This window comes from Lynx canadensis, chromosome E3 (genome assembly GCF_007474595.2).
Source record: "Lynx canadensis isolate LIC74 chromosome E3, mLynCan4.pri.v2, whole genome shotgun sequence".
NCBI classification, from domain to species: Eukaryota; Metazoa; Chordata; class Mammalia; order Carnivora; family Felidae; genus Lynx; species Lynx canadensis.
Window position 1 is genome coordinate 9,172,889 of NC_044318.1, and position 23,737 is coordinate 9,196,625.

At 53.0% G+C, this 23,737-nt stretch overlaps 2 protein-coding genes across 4 annotated transcripts in view; one reads left to right on the forward strand and one right to left on the reverse strand.

The window, feature by feature from the left end:
- Positions 1-21,633, forward strand: NUBP1 (nucleotide binding protein 1). 3 transcript variants are annotated; one of them, XM_030300741.2, is made up of 12 exons: positions 1-70; positions 149-253; positions 1,989-2,122; positions 7,999-8,094; positions 8,891-8,959; positions 11,533-11,565; positions 12,595-12,685; positions 13,302-13,456; positions 16,013-16,123; positions 16,385-16,487; positions 19,738-19,809; positions 20,394-21,633. In XM_030300741.2, exons 1-12 carry the CDS (start codon positions 52-54, stop codon positions 20,450-20,452), a joined length of 1,047 nt encoding a protein of 348 aa, XP_030156601.1. In that variant the 5' UTR covers positions 1-51; the 3' UTR covers positions 20,453-21,633. The 3 variants fall into 3 exon arrangements, with proteins under 3 accessions (XP_030156601.1, XP_030156600.1, XP_030156602.1); XM_030300740.2 differs by having other exon boundaries at positions 2-70; positions 19,738-19,821; XM_030300742.2 differs by lacking the exon at positions 7,999-8,094 and having other exon boundaries at positions 4-70; positions 19,738-19,821.
- Positions 21,335-23,737, reverse strand: part of TVP23A (trans-golgi network vesicle protein 23 homolog A) — a 27,909-nt gene continuing 25,506 nt past the window's right edge. The window contains exons 4-7 of the mRNA XM_030300745.1: positions 23,198-23,287; positions 22,884-23,012; positions 21,775-21,903; positions 21,335-21,394 (exon numbers count right to left, since the gene is read on the reverse strand). Coding sequence (XP_030156605.1) covers positions 21,335-21,394; positions 21,775-21,903; positions 22,884-23,012; positions 23,198-23,287 — 408 coding nt within the window. The remainder of the gene's footprint in view (positions 21,395-21,774; positions 21,904-22,883; positions 23,013-23,197; positions 23,288-23,737) is intronic.

Sequence of the window (23,737 nt, forward strand, 5' to 3'; positions counted from 1 at the left end):
ATACGTAAGGGCGGCTTCCGGTGACCCGCGCAGACGTCGAAGACAGCCGGAATGGAGGAGGTGCCTCAGGGTGAGCGCGCGGAGGGGGCATGGATAGGGGGGCTGGAGGGACAGGAACCCCTCTAACTGTGACCTTGTCCCCATGCAGGCTGTCCCGGGACCGGCAGCGCCCAGGCGGGCCGAGGGGCCTCATGTCAGGGGTGCCCCAACCAGCGGCTCTGCGCCTCCGGAGCCGGCGCCGCTCCGGACCCAGGTGAGGAAGGGGCGAGACCTGAGCCGGAAGTGAAGGGCGCCAGCCGGGAAGAGGTGGGGCGTGCGGGGACAGCTGATGGTTGACGGTGATGAGGGACGGCCCAAAGGTTGAGTGACAGAGGCGGGACCAGGATGCCTGTTAGGAGGGGTGGTCCCAGAGGAGGCGGGGCGTGGAAAAGTCATGGTTGGGGTGGGGCCTTCAGTCATGGAAGAGTAAAGGGAAGTAGCGGGCTGGGGCGGAGCCTGAAGGATCAGTGAGCGGAGTCCGGGCGAAGTGTGGGCGGGGCCGGAGGTTTGAGTGACAGTGACCGGCAGTGGTCGGAGGAGGCCTTCAGCACGAGGAGTAGGGTATAGACTTTGAACTTGGGGGGTGGGGGAGGCGGGGCTCGGGCTTATTCTTTGGACAACATCGTCTTCCTTTCAAAAAGGAGCAATTCTCGCGTTCATTTAACAGAAATATGCATCCATCACCTCCTGGGCACAATGGTCTGTGTTGGGGGTACTGTGAATGAGACAGACGGGGTCACTGCCCCAGTGGATGTTAGTTTAACAGGCGAGACCCACAGTAAGCAACCAAGCAAATAACTTATCACAACAATCAGTACGAAGGGTGATAAATGGGAGGGTGGGGGAAGACTCCCGGGACTTACAGAAAGATCTTAAAAAGCAGGAGGCTGGGAGAATTTTGAAGGTGTTCAAAGAGACTTGGGTTTGGTTCTTGGGTCCCACAAACAGTATGACCTTGAGCGAGGGTCTTAACTCCTCTGAGCCTCCATTTTCTCCTCAAAAACAGGCAAGGGGCACCTGGCTGGCTCACTAGAGCCTGCGACTGTCCATCGCAAGGTCATGAGTTCAAGCCCCACGTTGGGCTTGGAGCCTACTTTTTATTTATTTATTTTTTTATATATATATATTTTTTTAACGTTTATTTATTTTTGAGACAGAGACAGAGCGTGAACAGGGGAGGGGAAGAGAGAGAGGGAGACACAGAATCTGAAACAGGCTCCAGGCTCTGAGCGGTCAGCACAGAGCCCGACACGGGGCTCGAACTCACGGACCGCGAGATCGCGACCTGGCTGAAGTCGGACGCTTAACCGACCTAGCCACCCAGGCGCCCCAGGAGCCTGCTTTTTAAATAAGTGTGTGTAGGGGCAGTAGTTCTCTCATGGGGGTATTTTAAGGATTTGCAGGAAGGTGAAACATTGAATGTGTAGTAAATGTGTAGTATGTGATCGTCATCCGTGGTCATCCTAAGTGCCTGCTATTTGTGAGAGTTTCTTTGCCTTGGCACTACTGAACTTTGGATCTGGATAATTCTTTGGGGGGTGGGGGACCGTCCTGCCCGTTGTTAGACATGTCACAGCATCGTGGCATCTACGCACTACATGTCAATAGCACCCCTTCCTTGTGACAACCAAAAATGTTCCCAGGCAGATTTTGTCCCCGGTTGGGACGTGTTAATGTGGGTGAAGCTCTTCTAGAGCTGGGAATGTAGCAGTGGATGCTGCAGACAGTCTCTGTCCTCCTGGAGCTGATGTTCTAGAAAGAGGACACAGACCGGTCAACCGATAAACGAGATTTCAGATGTGCTAATTGCCTTATTTTCTTGGCAGTCCTTATTATCGCCGTTAGCTAGGTTGTATTTCGCCCACAATCCCTTGAAAGAGCCCCAAGGATTTAGCTCTGGCAAGTCCCTTTGGTCAGAGGCTTCATCACCTGATTTGCTTTCTTTGCAGCCATAGAAGAAATCAAAGAAAAATTGAAGACCGTGAAACACAAAATCTTGGTGTTATCCGGGAAAGGTGGTGTTGGAAAAAGCACATTCAGTGCCCACCTTGCTCACGGCCTAGCAGAGGATGAAAACACACAGGTGGGACCTTGGGCAAAACTGGGAGAGACTCCTGTGTGAGGGTTCCTGAGGGTTTGTAGAGAACGGTTTCCTTAGACTAAGTTGGATTGGCTTCCTTGGAATCTAGATCCTTGCAGAGAGAAGGAGGAAAGCATAGCTGTTAAACAGTGAAGTGAAGTATTTTGTTAGGTTCTCCAGCTATGAAAATGGATAGCAGGTGGACATTTAATCTCTTGGTGTGCTGATGATTTTGTCAAATTCAGACTTCTTTCTCTTTATTAGCCCCTTTCTGCCTGTTTCTAGGCCGGGAGTCTACAAACTATAGCCCAAGGGCAAATACAGCCCCTCTCTTTTTATGGCCTGTGAGCTGGAATGGTGTTTACATTTAAAAATGGTTGCTTTTAAAGTGGTAAATAGCATCCTTGATTTTGCCCACAAAGCCTAAAATGCAGTTTATCCTTGAACAGCAGGGGTTTGAACTGCATGGTTCCACTTACATGTGGGTTTTTTATGGTGCCATAAATGTATTTTCTCTTCCTCATGAGTTTTTTAGTAACCTTTTTTTCTGTAGCTTACTGTAGTGTAAGAATATAGTTACAATGTAACACAAAAGTAAGTGCTAATTGACTATTAATGTGTAAGGCTTCCGGTCAGCAGTAGGCTGTTGGTAGTTAAAATTGGGGGGAGTCAAAGGTTCTGTATGGATTTTCGACTGCACAGGGGTTGTCTTGCTCAAAGGTCAACTGTATTTTCTATTTGGCCCTTGAGGAAGAAAACGTCTGCCAACCCCTGAACCGGGCCACTCACTCCTGGCCAAGTGTACACATGGGCGTGAAAACTCCCAGCTGCCTGGGCCTGCTCTCTGGATTTCAGCCTTAATGAAAGGTGTGATGTGGTGAGGAAGAGGGGGGAAAAATGTTTTTACCACAAAGTTCAAACGGAAATTTACAGTCCCTGCGATTTTTTTTTTTTAATTTTTTTTTTTCAATGTTTATTTATTTTTGGGACAAAGAGAGACAGAGCATGAACGGGGGAGGGGCAGAGAGAGAGGGAGACACAGAATCAGAAACAGGCTCCAGGCTCCGAGCCATCAGCCCAGAGCCCGACGCGGGGCTCGAACTCACGGACCGCGAGATCGTGACCTGGCTGAAGTCGGACGCTTAACCGACTGCGCCACCCAGGCGCCCCAGTCCCTGCGGTTTTTAAAAATACGTTGGATTATTCATGGGAGTCGAGATAATTTTGCATTGACCTTAGAAAAGTGACCCTCCTATTCACTTTGGTTGCCACTTTATGCCTAATAAAACCATGGATACTGTGGTTTATGATGTGTGTGTGTGTGTGTGTGTGTGTGTGTTTTAACACAGAACACATTCTGTGTTTTTGGTTTTTTCTAGAATGAAACTTTGTTTAAAATTCCAATAAATACTTAACGCCTCAGAGTTACTAGAGTAGCCTGGGTGTCTCTGAGACTCCAAGTCTCTGGTAGGTTGACCCCGAAACGACAGCCCTCGCTGAAGGCTTGTGGCTTGCCTGGCCCTGTGCGTGCTGTGGGTCAGAGAGCCTGCCGTTCTCTGGACGTGAACTGGCAACTAACTGCGCTCTGGTGCATCAGGATACTCTTCAGGGCCTATGTGGAAAACAGTTGCATTTTCTTCGTGCTGAAAGCCATTTCTTCTCTCCGTTCTTCCCGTGGTCTTTGTGCCTCCTTTCGTACATGGGCTTATCTTTGGGTATTAGTTTTCTCTTTGTGCGTTTTGAATATGGAGTAATTTTTTTATACACGAGGGCTGAGTTTCAGTTCAGATTTCTTTTCTAACTCTGATAAATGGCCCTCCGCTTTTTGACTTTAAAAAAAAATAAAAAAGTGCCAGAAGGGAGTGTAGAAGTGCAATTAATTTAATATCGAAGTTTCAAAACTGCCATGTGTTTATTTTTAAATTCTGAAAGCTGGGTGAATTTCAGCGTTTTATCCCTGTAGGAGATAAACCATTCTACGTTAGTGTGAAATACCACCGTGAGATCTTAACAGAAGGCTTCATTTCTGCAAAAAAGCCAGCTACAGTGGGTAGGAGATCAAGCCTACCATTTTGACACGCCCTCAATATACACGGGGGCCACTGAGACACCTCACCAGTATCCAGGGACTCTAGGAATACATTTTTCAAATCACTGGATTAAGGAGTTAGAGTTTGCGGAGCCCCTGGGTGGCTCAGTCCGGTGAGCAGCCGACTTCAGCTCAGGTCATGATGTCACAGCTTGGGAGTTCAAGACCCACGTTGGGCTCTGTGCTGGCAGCTCACAGCCTGCTTCGGATTCTGTGTCTCCCTCTCTCTCTGCCCTTAACTCACTTGCGTTCTGTCTCTGTCTCTCTCAAACGTAAATCAACATTAAACAAAAAACAAAAAACAAAACAAAAAAAGAGAAATTAGAGTTTGCTCCAGGGGTTGGCAAACTTTTGTGTAAAGAACATTTTACACAAAATGTGAATATTTTAGGTTTCGCAGGCCATAGGAAGGCCTACAAAGACTAAATCGTTTCTGTAGCAAGTATTTAGTCCTGCCCTTAAACATATAAGTGCAGCCATAGACAATCTGTAAAGAAACAAACATGGCCATGTTCTAATACAATTTTATTGTCACTGGTACTTGAATTTTATAGCATGAAACTGTGTAATTTCTTCCCCCTCTCCACCCTTCTAAAAACGTAATAACCGTTCTTACTTTGTGGGCTGTACAGAAACAGGTAACGGGCTGGGTTTGGCGCCCAGATTGTAGTTTACTGGCCCCCAGTTTGGTTTGTAGCACCAGAAGCACCGGTGCTGGCAGGGGAAGTGCCTCTTTGGAGGAAGGCTGAACCCTTGGGGAGGCCACAGGCCGGGAGTGAAGCGGCTGGGCTGGGTCATCTGAAATGCTCGGTGTTCTCTGACTCACCCAGGCTCTGAATTCTCCCTTCTTCCTTCTTCTTGTTCTGATGGTTTGCTGGTGCTGGAGCTGTTCTGCCGGCCTCCAGTGGCTGAGGTGGGCTTCTCTGGAATTTGGCGTCCACCCTCCAAGATGTGCTCTAGGGATTTCGGACATAGGAGAGAGAACTTGGAGGGACCCCTGGGCTTGAAGAAGGCGGCCTCTGGACTCTGGCAGGGACTGAGGGAAGTGTGTGTGGCAGGCAGTCTGGTGGGGTTCCTCCAGGGAAGGGAGCCACAGACGAGGCTGAGCCAGACCAGGGAGGCTTTGAATGACCTGGTAAGACATCTGGCGAGCAAAGAGGTAGGATTTGAGCGTTGTGTTAAGTGCATTGCACTGAAGTCGGCCAAGCATGTGACTGAGTATCATTAGAGGGTACAGGAAGCTAGGCGGGAGGCGGTGTTTGTGGCTGCTCCTGGAGGACCCGGAGTAGGGCAGTGGGTGGAACAGTGGCCAGGGAACAAATGAAGGGAGAGTCCAGGAGACTGAAGAAGCAGGGCCTTACCGCTTTTGGAGAAAGGGCGGGATCGGAGCCCCAGGGTGGTGGGTGCTGTAGAGTGTGGTGGGCAGGAATACCGGCTCTGGAGTCAGACCGCCTGGGTTCCCATCACAGCTTCGTCCACACCGCTTCTGTGACCTCGGGCAGGTTCCCAGGCTCTCTGCCTCCGTTTTCTCTGTAAAATGAGCGTCAGGACCGAAGGAAGTAATGGGTGTAAATGTAAAGGGCTCAGCGTGGTGCCTGATGGCGTGGGAAGTGCTCAGTAAATTCTGTGACGGCCATCCTTACTGCTTCGTCCACCAACTGGAACAGGAGGGGGAGGTGGTGACGATTTCGACTTTAGCCTACCCCAAGCACCGTGCTGAGGAGGTTCGAAATCTACTTGTTGACTGATTCTTCTGTCAGTCCCTTGCCGTTTGAGGATCACATTTACATCGGCCAGTTGGTCAGCCAAAAACTGTGATGGTTTCCCTGAGAGAATATCCACATTAACCAGAATGCTCTCTGCTTTTTGAAGCAGTCAGGCATATTCTTAAACGGCTCTCCGAAGATGGGCTTTAACCAGGCCAGAGGCAAGTAACCACTTGGAAGGAGACTGTTGTTTACACACACAACGATGCTTCCACTAGTTACGTTCTGAAGTAGTTGTCTGGACTCCGCAACTGAAGGGAAACACACCATCCAGTGTGGAAATAGGGCTGATAGGCTGGATTTCTTGATGCACTGGTGGCTTACAAAAAAAAAAAAAAGTCTGCACTTAGGAAAGTGTATTTCCCCATAGATCCTTCTCATGACTGGGACCGTCACTGTCTCCAAAGGCTGGAGGCTGTTGACGGACGGACAGTAGACTCTGCATCTATTGTGTTGATTAATCTCAGATAGCACAGGTTCCTTCCTTCCCTAAATTCAGGGGGGCAGTTCTGGTCCCTTTTCTGTCCACTGTCTCGGGGAAGCGCATCCCTGCCTCTCAGCAGGACTGTTCTGTGTTAGCGCTCAAGGCAGGCAGGTGTCCCAACAACTTGTTAGCGAAGGGTCTTGAGCCACGAGGGAACAGAACTAGGACGCCGCACCCCCCGCTCCCCCTGACCACCGGCAGTCTGGGATTTTGTGAGTCGTGGTGAAGGGAGCAGAAGCTTCGAACGTGACACCTCAGCTGGGAGACCACAAAAGCTCACACACTGTCTTTCTGCGGCAGAGTCACCAACTCCCACAAGGGACCAAGTGGTCATCTTGCTTTGTGATCTGAAAGGGGATTATAGCGTTAGCGGGCCCTCTCTGGGGGCTTCTGGACTGAATAAGGCATGTGTCCGGGGCTTGTAGACTTTAGAGCTTGGAAGGGGTCCGATGGTCTCCTGAACATTGGCTTCTGGGATCAGGAGCTATGACGGTTGGGGTGGAGAGAACAGTCCACACGGGTGGCTGGATGGAATGCCATCAGGGCTACAGCTTCCCTCCCATCACCTCTTTTTTTTTTTTTTTTTTTTTTTTTTTTTTTTTTAATTTTATTATTTTTTAAGGTTTATTTTTTTTAAATTTTTTTTTTCAATGTTTATTTATTTTTGGGACAGAGAGAGACAGAGCATGAACGGGGGAGGGGCAGAGAGAGAGGGAGACACAGAATCGGAAGCAGGCTCCAGGCTCTGTGCTGTCAGCACAGACCCCAATACCAGGCTCGAACTCACGAACTGTGAGACCATGACCTCATCGGAAGTCAGACGCTTAACCGACTGAGTCACCCAGGTGTCCCCATCACCTCTTCTTAAGGGGAAGTTTGGGATCCTGATGGTACCCTGTTCCCCCAGTCGCTGGCTGGGAGATCGTTGTGGCAAAGCCTGCTTGTCTCATCAGGCTTCTAGAACCTTCCACAGAGGCCCCAGTAAGGTTTACTCAGGCACGTTTGTCTCTACTAGGGTTCTCTGGCTTGAGCAGAAAGGGAGTTAGTTGGATCGGTTCTGGGCTAGTGACAGGTTCAAAAGGAAGTGTGAAGGGGACAGGATACATGGCCGCCCAGAGCTCTGGATAGCAGAGACATGTCAGTCTTTTTGGACACCACCAGGGAAGAGAATGCATGGGATGTGTTTCTTGCACTCCTGCATCTTTGCACTCAGGATCTGCCCCCTTGGTTGTGGGGAGCCTGGTTCCTCTAAACTGATAAAATCGTTCCCCTAAGAAAGGGTGGCAGAGACTGAGTGAGTAGAAACCGAGAATGCGAGGAAAGCCTGTTAGGATTGCAGTGATGGTGTGATTTCCTGAGTCGTGAGGCCCTGAGGTAAAACGTCTGGATCATTAACACCCACCAGCCTCGAGTGCCAGTGTGAAGGGAAGGAAACCGGGTCCTCAAGCTTGAGAATCGTTGGGCTGCGTTCTCCAGGTGGCCCAGCAGGGGGCGGGGGAGCCAAGAGGCTGATCTGATCATGAATCGGTTCCTGATCCAGGGTGAGCAGAGTGAGGAAGTGGAGGCTGGGGTCTGCTGGGAGCAGCGAAGAGGAAGCAAGAAGCGGATTTGGAGCAAGTTCAAAAGTTACCCGGAGGTGCTGCACTCTGGATTGTTGACGTCGAAGTCTTGAGAGGAATGCCAACCCTCCTGCTCTTCAGAGGGTTCCTGAAGGCGTCTCCCAGCCTGTCCTGTGTCACGCGGAGAAGCTGGGGCGTTTGGGGTGGGAGGAGTCCTCCCAGCCTTCACACAGCTTCCCTCGACTTCCTTCTTACCTTCAGTGTCCTGTTAGGCGTTAAGGGGAAGCCATCACTAACTTTCATGATCACAGTGCAGTGCAGCTTGGTCAGAGGTCAGCGAGAGCCTCCGCTCTGGCCCTCCTCTCCAGGCCCCACGGGGTCACGGAAGGGGGCCCGGTGTTGGAGTCGGGAGACCTTGGTTTACGTCCCAGCTCTTCTTGCTTATTGAACAAGTCAGTGGGCCTCTCTGAACCTCAGTTTCGTTTTCTGTAAAGCAGGGATAATGATACCCACCTCCCCTTCTGGCACACGGTCAAGGCCGAGTGAACAGTGAGCAGTGGCTGCACCCGAATCTTTGACCGGACATTGGGTTGTTAGATCACCCTGGAGTTGGGCCAGACCTGGGGGTGGGTGCTGAAATCATTGGCGTTGATGGACTGTGCCGCGTTCTCTTTAGGAGTTCTCGACTGTGTCTCCGTCGCCTGGAAGATGCATGCTGTAACTCCCCTGAGATTCCATTTGGTCCACATCTGACTTAGTTTCTATCTTCTGCACTTCCTCTTTTCCTCAAGCCCCGTTTCTTTCCCAGTAGTGCACATCTGGAGGACTGCACACTCAGTTGCATCACTGCTCTGGTCTCTTCTTGTTTCCCAGGTCGCCCTTCTGGACATTGATATATGTGGGCCATCGATTCCCAAGATGATGGGGTTAGAAGGAGAACAGGTGAGAACTGTAATGCACACCACAGCCAGTATCCTCACGGCAGACGGCTGGGCCAAGCGGCTGATCCCAGACGGAGCAGAGCCGTGCGTCTCCACCCGGCCATGCTGAAACCAGACAAACATTCACTGGTCCGTCTACGTGAACGACAGCTGTGAACGGTGGGGGGGTGGGATTGTATATAAAGTCCACCCACGCCCTTTGAGAAGTATTAGTTTCAATGCCTTCTTGGAGGGGAAGGGAAACACGAGTGAAATGCAGAAGTAGGACACAGAAACTTCACTCTGCCTGGGAAAGCTAGGCCGGTCTTTGCCAGGGGTCCATACCCTTGGAAATAGGGGAATGTTTTTGCCCTCGTTGTCACCCCTGGGGAGCTGAGGCTGCGAGGCGGGCAAGTGACCCGGAGGAGGACCTCAGCCCTATAGCAGTCTGTACAGGTGCTGATCTCTCCCTCCTGGGTGGTAAGAAGCAGTCCCAGAAAGGGTCCCCCTTGAAGACAGTGCATTAAAGTGAGGCCGGAGAGCTAGGATGTTCCCAGGGTGTTAGATTGGCTCATTCTTCACATAACTGCTGGGCACCGTGCGCGAGCTGGGGGAGCGTAGTCAACAAGGCAAATAAACATCCAGCCCTGGTGGGAGGGGGGCAGCTGACAGATCAAAGATAATGAGAGCAGGGTAGGGGGGATGGGAGGAGCAAGGGGAGCTGCTGCTTAGGAGGGTGTGGTCCAGGGCATCCTGCTGGGGAAGAGCCTCCTGGGCTGAGGGAGCCAGGTGCAGGAGCCCTGGAGCAGGAGTGTCACCAGCACAACGACTAGTGGCAGGGTGACGGGTCGGGGAGCTGGACGGTAGCCAGAGGCAGGCAGGCCGGGCCTATGGGCGCTACTCAGGGCTGGGATTTGCTGCTGAGGGCGCCTCGCGAAGGGGCATGACACCATCCAGGAGGGAGGAAGAGCTTAGGGGTCCAACACGTGTGCTCATGTGCCATCAGTACCCAGCTTCTTCGCACACGCCCACAGCCCGGCTCTGTGTTTACTTGTCAGTTACGGGCACGTAGCACTGAATGTACCAACAGGTGAGTATTTTATAGGCGCTGAATTTTTTACATGGTGAGATAAAATCGAAGTGATGCTGTTTTCTTCTCATACCCTGTGGGGTTATTATGTTTTTTACCCCCTCTTTTAAGCCTGCCATTGTGGAGGATGAGTTTAAATAGGGAAGAAGGTTTGTTGTTTTGTTTGTTTTAATCTTTGTTTATTTTTGAGAGAGAGAGAGAGAGAGAGAGAGAGAGCGCGCGCAAGCGGGGGAGGGGCAGAGAGAGAGAGGGAGACACAGAATCCGAAGCAGTCTCTAGGATCTGAGCTTTTAGCACAGAGCCTGATGCGGGGCTCGAACCCATGAACCGTGAGATCATGACCTAAGCTGAAGTCGGATGCTCAACCTCTTGAGACCCCGGGCGCCCGTTTTTTTTTGTTTGTTTGTTTGCTTGTTTTAAATGAAGACCTGGGTGAAATAGGTGAAGGGGGACCAAGGACACACCTGTTGTGATGAGCAGAGTCGCAGACGGAATTGTAGAGTCGCTGTGGTGTATTCCTGAAACTGATGCAACGCTGCATGTTTGCTGGAATTAAAAAAAAGAAAAGCTAAAAAACCCTTAAAGCCAGTCATCAGAGACCACCTGGTTTATGGTTGCATGTCTGTGAAATGTCCAGAACAGGCACCTCTGTAGAGACAAGGGTGGGTGGTGGTCATCTAGGATAGGGGGGAGGTGGAAGGATTGGGGACGACCGCTAAGGGGTGACGAAAATGTTCTGAAACTGACTGGTGGTGGGAGCCCAGCTCCCGCGAATATCCCGAAAGCCACTGAGCTGTTGGCTGTGGGAGACTGACGTGGCGTGGGAATGAGATCTCCGGAGAGCAGTAGGGCTCCTGTGCTGCCCGGCGACACAGCTGCTAAGACTGCCGTGTACTTGGAAGTGGAGTCAGGTCCAGCTTGAGGAGGAAGAGGCGGGGTGGGGTTGAACGCCGGCTGTTAACGAACGTCTGCTGGAAAGAGAGTGTGAATCATGAAGTGGCCCCTGAGCTTCCTGTCGACACCTCTCCCCGTCCCCTCCCCGCCCCCCCCCCCCCCCCCCCCCCCCCCCAGTTCTTGTGCTCATAGGCTGACACCCCGGCCGCCGACGGGCCAGGGTCTGTGTCGCTGCTTCACACCTGGCCTTTTACAGAGACGGCCTTGCTGCGCCACAGTCTCCTGCACATCCTCGACAACCTCCGCCTGGTTGCTGTCACACCTGTAAAATACCCCCGGCCCCAGGTTATATTTGAACCTGACTAGACATAACCAGCCAGGGTTTCAAAATAACCCAACTCAGGGAGGGTGGGGGGTTGAGAAATAGAGCTTGTATGACCCATGGCCTCTCCCCAGCTGTTCACTCTCTAGTAAGGATTTAGTGGTAGCATTTGAGAGGATGAATTGTTTTATGAAGTTGTTTTCTTAATGTGTAAATCGGTCTGTGTGAGAAGTGTGCCTCAGTGTGTCATTTCTTATAAATGCTTGTGTCCATGTTTGTGTTTGTGCAGGTTCACCAGAGTGGCTCGGGCTGGTCTCCAGTGGTGAGTTGGTTTTGTTTTGTTTTTCAATGTTTATTTTTGAGAGAGAGAGTGTGCATAAGTCGTGGGGGCGGGGGGTGGGGAGGGAGACACAGATTCCAAAGCGGGCTCCAGGCTCTGAGCTGTCAGCACAGAGCCCGATGCGGGGCTCGAACTCCCGAACCGTGAGATCGTGACCTGAGCTGAAGTCAGAGGCTTAACTGACTGAGCCACGCAAGCACCCTATTATTTCTCTTTGCTTTATTTTCAGGGTAGTGTGTCCTTTGTACGTAGCAGATGTGGGTTGGGCTGGCAACACTTTCCTCAGCCCAACACTCAGTCAGCAGATACTTACTATCGAAGGACTGTTTTAGGTGCAGGGAATACAGTTAAGATCAGGGACTGGCAAACTGTTTCTCTGAAGGGTCAGATAGTAAATATTTGCAGTTCAGGGACGGTACGCTACCCGCTGTTGTAGTGTGAAGGTAATAATACGTGAACAAATGACCACGGTTGTATTCCAATAAAACTTGACGTACGAAAGCAGAAGGTGGGCGAGATTTGGCCTGGAAGCTAAGGTTTGCCAACCCAGGTGAGAGCAGTTAAAGGATGCTTCAACTGAGGTTAGGCTGCAGCACAGGGCCCCAGGGGGCCTCTTTCAAGCCCCCCCCCCCCCCCCATATGGTAACCCTTCTCACCCTGCTCAAAACGATTTGTGGGTTTAAAGAATGAATAGACCCAGGGCACCTGGGTGGCTATCGGTTAATGGCCTCACTCTTGGTTTCAGCTCAGGTCGTAAGTTCACGGTTTGTGAGGTCAGGCTCCGTGCTGACAATGCAGAGCCTACTTGGAATTCTCTCTCTCCCCGTCTCTCTCTCCGTCCGTCCCTCCCTCTCTCAAAATAAATAATAAACTGGCAAAAAATAATGAATAGACCCATAAGTCACGTGGTCATTTAGTTCCCCAAATGGTTTTTTCATTTTGAGCTCAGATAAATGACAAGGAAGTGCCTTGCCCTGTGGTTTTAAATGTTTCTTGTTTCATCCTGTTTAGTTCTTGGAAGACAACCTGGGGGTGATGTCCGTGGGTTTCTTGCTCAGCAGTCCTGACGATGCCGTTATCTGGAGGGGACCAAAGAAGAATGGTTTGCCACTCCACTTTTTCTCTTTGCTTACCATCTTCCAAGGGCAGCCTGGCCCGTCAGGATGGCAACTGTGATCTGCCGGGCTTTTGCACTGTATCATTTGTAAGCATCTCGTGGCCTCTGTTGTTGCCTTCACTGGTTGAAGAGAGCCTAACAGAAATACCAGGGGCTGTTTGACAATTTTTAACATCTATGATGGGATTTTTCTCCTTAAGATCGCTGTAACTCTGAAATTATTTTCACTGTGGTTTTATAGTAGCTTTTCTATGCCCAAGAAAGGTGTGAGGTGACATCATAGCAAGGTGATTGGGCCACTGAGGCTTAAGGTAACCATGCAAAAGTGTCTTTTAGGACAGGGCTCCTGAGCCCAGGCCCTCGCGACTTCTGGGGCCAAGAGAATTCTCTGTTAGGGGAGGGGTGGACTGTGTTCTGCCTTCTAGGGTGCCGGCATCCCGGCCTCTAGCTGCCAGATGCCAGTAGCGCGCCCCACCCCAGCCGTGGGCAGACACCCTGATTTAGAGCACAGACCAAGTGTATGTGAAGATCCTGAACCGCCTCTAGAGAGTCGTGAGTACGGAAAAGAGAAAGAGAAGGGCCTCACTGGATCTCTCTCCAGGCATGATCAAGCAGTTCCTTCGGGACGTGGACTGGGGAGAGGTCGACTACCTCATCGTGGACACCCCGCCGGGCACGTCGGACGAACACCTCTCGGCCGTCCAGTACCTGTCCGCGGCACACGTCGATGGGGCGGTGATCATCACTACTCCTCAGGTGAGCGAGCGCCCGGGCAGAGAGGGCGCCACGCTGTGCCCTGTCGAACGGTTTCTTTCTCGTGCGGTCTCGAGCCCCTTTTCTTGAAGCAGCTCCCGCCAACACGTGCTCCGACCGCCCTCGGTTCGGATCTGCAGAAACTTGTGAAACGTTTTGTCTGTGGTCCAGGCGTTTTCTGTGTACGAAATGAGCATGCCGCAGTTCTGTCCACAGATTAAACAGCGGCTCGAAATCGCTTTGAAGTGTCCTTCACCAAGCCCGCAAGGCCACTGGTGCTGTTAGAATTCAGCCTGTCCCTCGTGGTCACCTCCCCCCTCACTGTGCCCCTACATCCATCCCCCTGCAGTGCTTCTGTTCACGTCTCCGACAAACGGAGGAAGTCTGGTTTTCCGTACAGCCATCTTCGGGTATAGGCAGGCTTCTGGATAAGCTGCTACAGCCCTTGCCCCTTCTTTAGCGACGCCTGGGTCCTCCTGTCCCAGTCGCACACAGGCCGTGCTGGGAGCACGGTGAGGAGAGAGCAGTAGTGTCAGCCTGAGTGAGCCCAGCGGTGAACAAACACGGTCAGGTTTGCGATGTGCTCTGTTCTTGTCATTGCTCTCACAGGGTCCCAAGAAACGAGTTACGCCCGTCACGGTACTCTCCTCCGCTCCTAAGAAAGCACAAGAGAGTAGGTTTTTGTCTGCGAGGCAGTCAGTATCACCCCTTGTCAGACCTGTGCCGAGCACGCACTACGAACACGCCCCGGGCCAGGCGCCAGGGAGGGAAAAGGCCGGTCCTCCCTCAGGGCCTGTGCGGTTCACGGAGGAACGTGGGTGCCGGACGCAGTGCATTTGTGGCGCTCCGACAAGCGGGGGTGACCACGGCGGGCCACGTGGGGGTGCCTGGGTCAGGGAGCAGACGACGCGACAGGTGCGAGAGAGGGCTCTGGTGCTGGTCAGGGGGCCTCTGCAGGGCGTGCAGAGGAGCAGATGCGCCCCTCTGGTGGCTGCAGCGGAGGGAGCACCTGTTCCAGGGAGCGGCAGTGGAGGGAGGGTGGCTTTGTCCTTAGGCTGGTCGGGGCCACTCCAGGCCGGCCACACGAGTGTGGTCCCAACAGGTTACCGCAAAGGAAAAGCATCTGTTCAGAATGCAGCGCCATGTCGTGGGATGTTGATAGCAGGGAGGCGTTAGGGGGGTGGGCGCAGGGAGCATACAGGAACTCTTGCTGTTCAGTTTTGTTGTGAACTGGTTCAAAATCATCTGTTGAGAAACCACAGAAATCCACTTTGCATCAAGGTGGCTTCTTCAGGGCTGCCTGGGTGGCTCAGTCAGTTGAGCATCCGATTTCGGCTCAGGTTCACGAGTTTCAGTCCCACGTTGGGCTGTCGGCTGTCGGCTCAGCCTGCTTTGGATCGTCCGTCCCCTTCTCTCTGCCCCTAGCCTACTCACGCTTGCTCTCTCAAAAATGAAGAGACGTTAAAAAAAAAAAAAAAGGCTAAGGCAACTTGACTGTGAAAGAGAGCACAGACTGCCCCTTGGGCTCAAGAAGAGAGGCACAGCAAGAGCAGAGGCTGGCCCTTCTCCTGGAAGCCATGGAAGAACACTCCGCATTTGTGTGCCCTTCCTCCAGAACCTCTCGGCAGAGTGTGACATGACAGTAGGGTCTCCCGGTTTCTCAGAGCCCTTCACAGCCACCGTTACAGGCAGCGGACCCTTTTGGGGGGCGTTTTTGACACAGTGGCGCCACCAAGGAGAGAACGACAGAGGTGCAAGGAGATGCGGGGACTCTTACCAGCTGACCTTCTTGCTAAATGTCTTTGTGTGTCTCCCTCTGTGCCAGAGAGACCGAGAACCAAAGGTGTGCTCAGGAGAGAGGGAGGACTGGAAGCCTTGAGCCTCTGGGCACCCCCCACGTGGTAAAGCCACAGACGTGTCTGCAATACTGTGGCACCGGGGCGTGGAGAGGGTACTAAGCAAGGATTACACACAGTGCTCACGCTGTCAGACGAACTTTCAGAGTTCAGAAGTGAATCCGATCTCAATACGGGAATGTGCCTTAGTTTCTTGTCCATAAAGCTGTGTTCAGAAGTCGAGATCAGAGGTTAGCAAACCTTTTTTTTTTTTTTTAATGGCCAGATATAAATATTTTAGGCTTTATGTCTCCTACATCCTCACAGCTACTCCCTTGTACCACTGGAGGACAAAAGCAGCCTGGGATGAGATGTGAAGGAATGGGTGTGGCTGCATCCAGAAGTTTATAAAAACAGCAGGCCCACTGTCCCCTGATCTAGACAACGGTGCACAGTCGTGTACTGCTGAGAAAACAACCCTGAAGTGTCGTAAAAGGTTATTATTCTGCACATTCATTGTACGTTTACCATATGGCTGTTCAGGTTTATCCTTTCGGGGTTTGTGGGAGTCCATGCTCCGAACAGGCGTCAGCACATGGTCGGTCCCAAATACTTATTAAACGTGAGGCTTTCTGGTGCCGAATCCACTGCACTGCCGCCCCTGCCCGCACACGGTCTGTCTTCACTTTGATCTTGAAATAAATGGTGTTTTGAACCTTGACAGGAGGTGTCCCTCCAGGACGTCCGCAAAGAAATCAGCTTCTGCCACAAGGTGAAGCTGCCCATCATCGGAGTGGTGGAGAACATGAGTGTCTTCGTCTGCCCCAAGTGCAAGGTGGGAGTGGGGCGGCCCGGGCCCTTCCTCGTAGTGGTGGAGGAGAGCCCGGGACATGGTTTCTGTGTCACAGTTTCTGCTTTCCCCCTCATTTTGGGAAGTGGGATCACACACACACAAAATACTGCTGATTTAAGGAAAACTCTGCTGGGGTGGTTACTGTTTCATATTCAAGCAGCCATTTTTTAAAGTTGCTTTAAAATGTCCAGTTTTAATTCTGAAAACAAAGTCCTAACTCTTCCCTTTTAACTTGCCTCATAGAAAGAGTCTCAGATATTCCCACCAACGACGGGGGGCGCGGAGGTCTTGTGCCAGGATCTGAAGATCCCTCTCCTTGGAAAAGTGCCTCTGGACCCACACATAGGTGGGTGAGTCTGAGCGCCGATCTCAACTTTGTGTCGCCAAGCGGGGTGTTCACACCCCGCGCGGCCGTGACCGTGGACGGTGGGGCCACAGATGAAGGGCCTGCTCTCAGGTTCTCACCTCCAGGCGAGGGAAACCGTAGGCCGCGTGGGTGTGTAGTCAGAGTAAACCTCTGGGTCATGAGGGGGCCGCGTGGGGCCTGGAATATGGGTCACGACTGTCTGCAAGATGCTGGAAGGCCATGGGAGAGGAATTCACCCAAGGCGAGGGGGCCGGAGGAGGACTGGGCAGGGGTATGCTGGGCGGTCCCGTCTCAGGAATTAGGTTCTGAGGTGAAAGTCCTGAACACAGTTAGCCTGGAAAACCCCTTAGGAAGACTTTCTGCCTCTTGGGAGGTCCAGCACAGCACTGAGGGCCCTGTCTCTCAGCACTAGGTGAGGGTGTTGGTCTGCCTTCAGGGGCTATGTTACATGAAAAATGCCCCCTTTTTAAAAAGATTATTTTAATGTTTATTCTTGAGATACAGAGACAGAGCAAGAGCGGGGGAGGTTCAGAGAGAGGGAGACACAGAATCCGAAGCAGGCTCCAGGTTGCGAGCTATCAGCACAGAACCCGACGTGGGGCTCCAACTCATAGACCGCGAGATCGTGACTTGAGTTCAAGTGGGACACTTAACCCACTTGAGCCACCGTGTGCCCCCAAATGCCCCGTTTTTAATGCCAGAGTCCCGCACATCTAGACAACCCCGTGAGCGGCAGTGAGCCTGGAGGAGGGAATGGTGGACCCCATCCCCATTGTGTGTTCACTGTTGCTAAGTGGCATGGTGGGGAGGGCAGTCCACACCTTTTGAGTTATACCTGCCTCCACATTTGTTTCCCGGGGACCACAGAGTTGAACTTGGGTATGTCGGCCGTGCCTGTGATGTGCAGAAGCTGTGGGGTGGGAGCACGAGCAGAGGGGCCTGGGCCTGCAGGAAGCCAAGGGGCGAAGGCTGGAAGGCAGGCTGGAGCCCAGGTGTGGACAGCTTTGCAGCCAAGCTTGGCCGCTGGGCCTTCAGCAGTTGGGAAATGAGAATCAGACCCTGAGCCCGGGCACAGCGGGGAGTGCTGAGAGGGAGACCTGCAGGCGGCTCTGCAGGGGAGTGGGGAGGAGGGTAGGACTTGCCCGGGGCTGGGCATTGCCATGTAGAGGAAGGGACGTGCAGGAGAGGGCAGGGGACAGGACTTGATGGTTGGGGAGAAAGTTGGCTGAGGTCCCAGCCATCTAGGAGCTGGGGCCGATGGGCAGCCATGACCATGGGAGACACGGGTGTGGGGAGGGCCAGGTTCCTACTCCCGTGCTGCTTCTTAGAGGCAGGGGAGGCTTGAGGGTTGGCAGCAGGCTGGGGAGCTGGGTGGGCCACGCCCAGTCAGGCCAGATTGTTGGGGGGCTGGAGGGAGGTGGGGCTGAGAGCACGGGGTGGAGGGTGAGTGCAGGGCTGCCCCAGGACTGCGTGCCTCTCTGGAACCCTGGGGCCCAGGAGAATATCCCTGGAGCCTTTGCTCCCCCTTGAGAAGCACTCTGTGCTGGGGGCCCCCCAGGTACACTGGAAATCCCAGCTGTTCTTTTAGGGAGGGGCAAACACCCAGGGAGATTAACCACTTTGCGCCGACCAGGGGTGGTGCTGAGTTCTCCCTTTTCCCTCGGGTGGTCAGAGCACAGGTCTCCTGCTAAAGGTCCCCAGCGGCAGCTGGAGCACAGGGGTGCTGCTGAGGGACAGGCTGGGCAGTGGCTCCGGGAGGACCCACTGCTGTGAGCCTGTACCCTAGCTGGAGTCCGGGTCCCTCAGATCCCTATGATAGGATGGGAGGGGCCTGGAAGAGCCTGTCCAGGCTCGGGGAGCCCCAAGCCAGTGTGCAGGTCCCAGCCCCTGTGAGGGAGAGAGGCAGGGAGGCAGCTGCCCTCCTGCCTGACTCCGTCCACTAGTCACAAATAAGCAAAGTTCTAGCACTTTACAAGAGCTGCTAGCAGAGGCCCCCAGGGGCGGCTGCGGCTCAGTCTGAAGCTAAGAGAATAAAGTGTCTTCTAGGGAGCAGTCCTGTGTGACGTTACATGTCCCTGAGCCTCATTTGTCGTTGAAATCATGAGACCAGCGAGGGAAGGGGGTTAGCATGTTCGTACAGTGGAAAGGAGGACAAGGCGGTGAGGGCACTGTGACCCTCGGGAACTCTTTTGTCCAGCGGGAGCCAAGGTGGATGCCCGGACACAGACAGGAAGGGATGAAGCATGCACTCCAGCCTGGGTGGGAGCCCTGGGGCAGGAGGTAAGGCCACCTCACTCGTCCTGGGGTTCTCAGCCCCTCCCCGGCCTCAGAGTCCTGCTTCTCCCCCCCCGCCCCCCGCTGGCTGGAGGCTCCAAGTCCTGACAGCCGCATCTGTAAGAGGGGGTGATAACAATGCCCCCCATCCCTGCCGGGGGGCTGCTGCTGCATCGATGTCCCCAGAGGACACCAGAAAGCCTCAGCAACACACTCTTCTGACAGGACTGTTCTTGGAGCACAGTCAGAGGAAAGGGGAGCCTTGAAAATGGGGAATGAACCAGGGTACCTTTGGAAGGGGAGGGCCTACTGGGGAAGGGAAGACTTGAGAACATCGCGGCCATCACGGGACTCTGCTGGGATTCCCCAGACCTAGTCTAGCTACCACATTTCTGCCATGGTCCCAGGGTAGCCCGGGCTCATCTGGGCTCCACCTCTGCCAACCCCCTCTCCTCTTGGATCCTCCCTGCACCCCCCCCACCTCGGTTTCCCTGGCCCTGTGCCCAAGTAGGAGGGGAAGTGAGGAAGGGATAGTTCGGCACTTGGCCTTGCCACGACCCACCTAAGGTTGGGGGAGCAGAACCACCGACCTGCTTCTCCGGCAGTGCTGGGTAGGCTGATGGGGTTCTGCCCAGGATAGGGGGAGAAGAAAAGAGCACCTGCCTGTCAGGGTCTCTGACCACTGCCAGAGGTCCCTGCACCGTGGCACCTGGATCCTAGGACCCCACTGTGTGTCCTTGGGAGGGTGCCGGGAAAGCCCAGCAGACAGGTGGCCACTGCCATGGAAAACGCACCAGGTGGAACCCACGTCTTGTACACTCCTGTTCATTTTGTGTGTTTCTCAGCTTTGCTCTTGTCCGGTGAGGCTCAAGGCCTTCCTAAGGTCACATGACCAGAAAGAACCCCCAGTTTGTGTGGCCACTGTCTTCACCGATGTTTTTTCATTTATCTCAAGGTAAGAGTTGTGACAAAGGACAGTCTTTTTTGATTGATGCACCGGATTCCCCAGCTGCTTTAGCCTACAGAGGTATCATTCAAAGTACGTGTGCGTGTCGGTCCCGGGAACTCAGAGGGCTGTGGGGCTGAGTGGGAGAAGATCCTGTCTAGGGTCATCTGTGGAGCATTAGGGTCACTGCCATGCAGCCTCAGGTGAGGACGGGAGGGCTAGTAGGGGCTGGGATGACCCTCAGCCCAGGAAGCCAGGCGTCTGTGAGAAACTGGTTAAAGGAAAAAAACAAACCTGTGCCGACCTGACTACATTGGTGGGCGGCCATTGGAAGCCTGGATTTTAGGGGGGCTGGGAGGGGTCAGTTGTTAAAGCTTATAGGCTCATGGCGCACGGTGGAGTTCCTTTTACCTAGGAAGATGGTGTCTGGGGCCAAGACCAGCATTCCCAGGATTCTTGATCTGTGGAATGAGCCGATGGGAGACTTCAGCCAGATAGGACCAGGGATGAGCGCTTTTGAAGAGTTAGGGCAGCAGCAGAACAGGGCTGTTTTGGGAGTTAGGCCGTCTGGGGGTTCAGCCCTCACCAGCACAGGCACGGCTGCCGGAGGCACTGCTGCCGGAGGCACTGCCTCATCGTCACTGCTTCTGTGTCTCGTGTTCCAGAAATCCAGGAGTTCTGTGGTCTCCATCAGCCAAAAGAACAGCACCTCATCAGCTCCTGAAACACAAGAGAACACTCAAGACGCACTCCAGCCTGAGCAGCGTGGGGACAAAGTGGGGTCACAGGCAGAAAGGGACCAGACTCTGGTATGGCGTGAAGTCATTTTCTTAGAGATGCTTGAGTCATAGGAGTTGTATACTTTTCAACACACATAAAGGCATTCTTTACAAACACGCCTCTTAAAAATAAGAACCTCAAACCTCTCCCCCAAGGCCTGCTTCCAGGAAAGAGCCAACGGCTTATTGGTCGGGGAACTCTCTGCTGGAAGCTTGTGCAGTTGTAGAACTTCTCCCTCAAGCCACTGCTGCCTCAGAAGATAAGCCTGAAAAAGAACCCCGGTGATGGATGTGTGGCTTCACTGCAAAACCCAGTCATGGCTTCAAGTAGCACAGTCCAAACGCTGCTTCAGAATGAGGGAAAAATTAGTCCCCAGAAGCCTTTGAAAAGCTCTTAAATCACCCACGGAAACAGAAGAGGTCATCTGTGTCTGAACCTAGTGCACACTATATCCTGTAATTTCCAGCATCCTGTAAGACAGCTTATAGGGTTTTTGTTTTTTTTTAATTACATAAAAGGAGACACCCATGTAAATTCTAGAATTCTCTTCATTGCCAGGAGACGTGCGGGAATGGACACTGAGGGAAGAGTAAATTCCCGTTTCCCATCTCTCTCAGGGCGTGGGCAGACAGATGGGCAAATCCCTCGTTCTCTCCCTCTCTTTCTCTCATTTCCTGCCCCCTCCCTCCATGCCTGCACATATGGTTGACTTTGTATGTGTTCAGTGTGAGGAAAGGGCAGGGGGGAGGCCTGCAAAACCCGGAGGACACAGGCTGGCTCGGTCCTGGCTCTGTGCCCAGGCCCCCACCTTGATCCCACCTCTTACCTAATGCTTGTGAATCTCCAGCCCCTTGAGGCCAGGCTTCTGGAAGTCCCTTGGGCTGGCCTGCAAGGGGAGAAGTCAGCTGTGGCTTTGTCCTCACAAGTGAGGGGCCTGATTCTGCTGATTCAGGGGCCAGAGCAAACCCACGATGTAACCAAAAGCCCACAGAGCTCATCGCTCAATGTCTTGGTCTAAAGCAGCCCTGGTCAGATTTTAAGATGGTTCAACCAGTTGTAAGAAGAGCCTGGTCAAATTTCAAAGATTACTCTCACGTGTAGAAATATATGCAAAGTTAAAAAATATTTTTGTGTGGTATTTTTGGGGGGTACTGACAGGGTAGCTTGGTTGATACAGAAAATGTTAAAATTGCACTGGCTAGTGGGCCTCCTTCCCTTTCGGCGTCTGGAGTGCAGGGGTCCGGGAGGAAGACTCCAGTAACTCACCGTCTGGAACACCATCTGGGACAGAAAACTGGCTGTGATTTTGCCGATGTCCCTCTCACCTCCCATCTTACAAAGGATGTAGCCATAGAGGTTAGCAGCTTGGAGAGAAATCCCAGCTATCACAAGGGCCTGCGCGCAGACAAAGCAAATTCTTTTAAGAGCATATATTGAACCCCCCCCCCCCAAACCACATAGAAGCAACTCTGGCCTGTACCTAGTCACAGCCAACCTTCTCTGAGCACTCGCCGATCATCATAGGTACCTTGTCAACAACCCAAGAGGTTGGTGCCGTTATCATCCCATTTTACAGGGAAGAAAGTGAAGCCCAGAGAACCAAAGTTGCCCACAGTCCCAGAGCCGATGCAGGGCTGGAATGGCATCCCAACTCCAGAGCCCCTGCTTTTAATTATACTGCTGCTCCTACGGTCTGTGGGTATTTCGTTTTCCCAGTAAGTGAGGCAGATCACAGCACTGAGACGGTAAGAAAACTGAAATGAAACTTCCTAACTCTGAGGTGAGCTTATTCCTATTGAGGAAGGGTTCCAGAGTAGGCCAGCACATGCTTCTGCTTTCAACCCCTTCCTCAGCATTATTCCTAGGCGTCCAGAAGATCCAGCCCATGGCCATCGGTGGGGGAGTGGATAAAGCAAACGTAGCGTGGCCGTATGGGGGCAATTACACAGCCATAGGAAAGGAAAGAAATAGTGATAAATGCTGCGACACCGACGAACCTTGAAAATCCCATGTTAAGTGAGAGAAGATCACAAGCAGTCATGTTCTAGAATTCTAGTTCTAGGAAGTACCTGGAATAGGTGAGCCTATTGAAACAGAAGAACCAGGAGCAGGGCCAGGAGGGAGTGAGGGCTAAAAGGTACAGGGTTTCTTTCTGGGGGGATGAAACTACCCCCACACTGGCTGTGGTGTTGACGGCACCACAGTGAATCCCCTGGAAACCCTGCGAATGGCACACGCTAATGGGTGAATGGCCCGGTACGTGAACCATCTCGGTAAAGCGGTTTCCAACCAACTGGCAGACGACAACGGAACCCGCTCGTGCCCCCTGATGCGCGCAGATGGCGAAGCCACGCCAGGGCCAGGCGGTGCCTTACCAGCCACTCGAGCTTCAAGGAGAACAAGGTGCTGAAGAAGAACACGGTCCAAATCAGCGGGCAGATGACGAGGCCAAGCCAGAAGATGCGCGCCTCCGCTTCTGTGGCCACGCTGCGCTGCGGGGACGCCTGCCGGGGAGGGAGGGCCCCGTCTTCAACGGGAGCGCACTCCCGTTCTCGCTCTTGGCGTGCGGCGGCCACCAGGCGCAGGGCCGATGGGGGCGGCAACCAGACCCGCATGGAGCCCAGAGGGGACCCGCGCAAACTTCCACAGCCACGTCCCCGCGGCGAGGCGGACCCGTAGCGGACGGTACCTTTCTGGCCTCAAAAATCCAGCGGCCCTTCCCGTCTTCGTCTATGTGGTTCCACCAGCGGAGGCCCACCAGCAGTCTCCCGGTCACGTTCTGGGGGACATGGACAGAAGGACCCCAGGCACGCCGTAAAGAACGAGTCGAGTCCGTTCGTGTTGAACTTGTCCCGGGAGCAGAGGGAGAGGGGAACTGAACCGTGGCAGGTTCTGAGAATCCGTGGGAGTCTCCTAATGTTCAACTCAGTTTACCTGTAAGTGACTCCCCCCACCACCACACACACACACCCCAAAAATACGTGGCATATTTTAAATGTATGCTAGGTTTGCCAAAAATCGAAAGCCAGGTGGAGCTGTCACTCGCATAAGACACGTCCTTGCAGCGATGACAACTGAGGACCAGAACCATCGTTCAGCTCTGAACAATTGGTTTTAACTTGAATTTCAAGTAATGTCGGCTCAGTATGTATTTGCAGTTTCAACGAAAGTACCTCTCGGCTCAAATCGGCCACGTGCAGCAGGAGGGTCACCATCTAGAAACACAGCC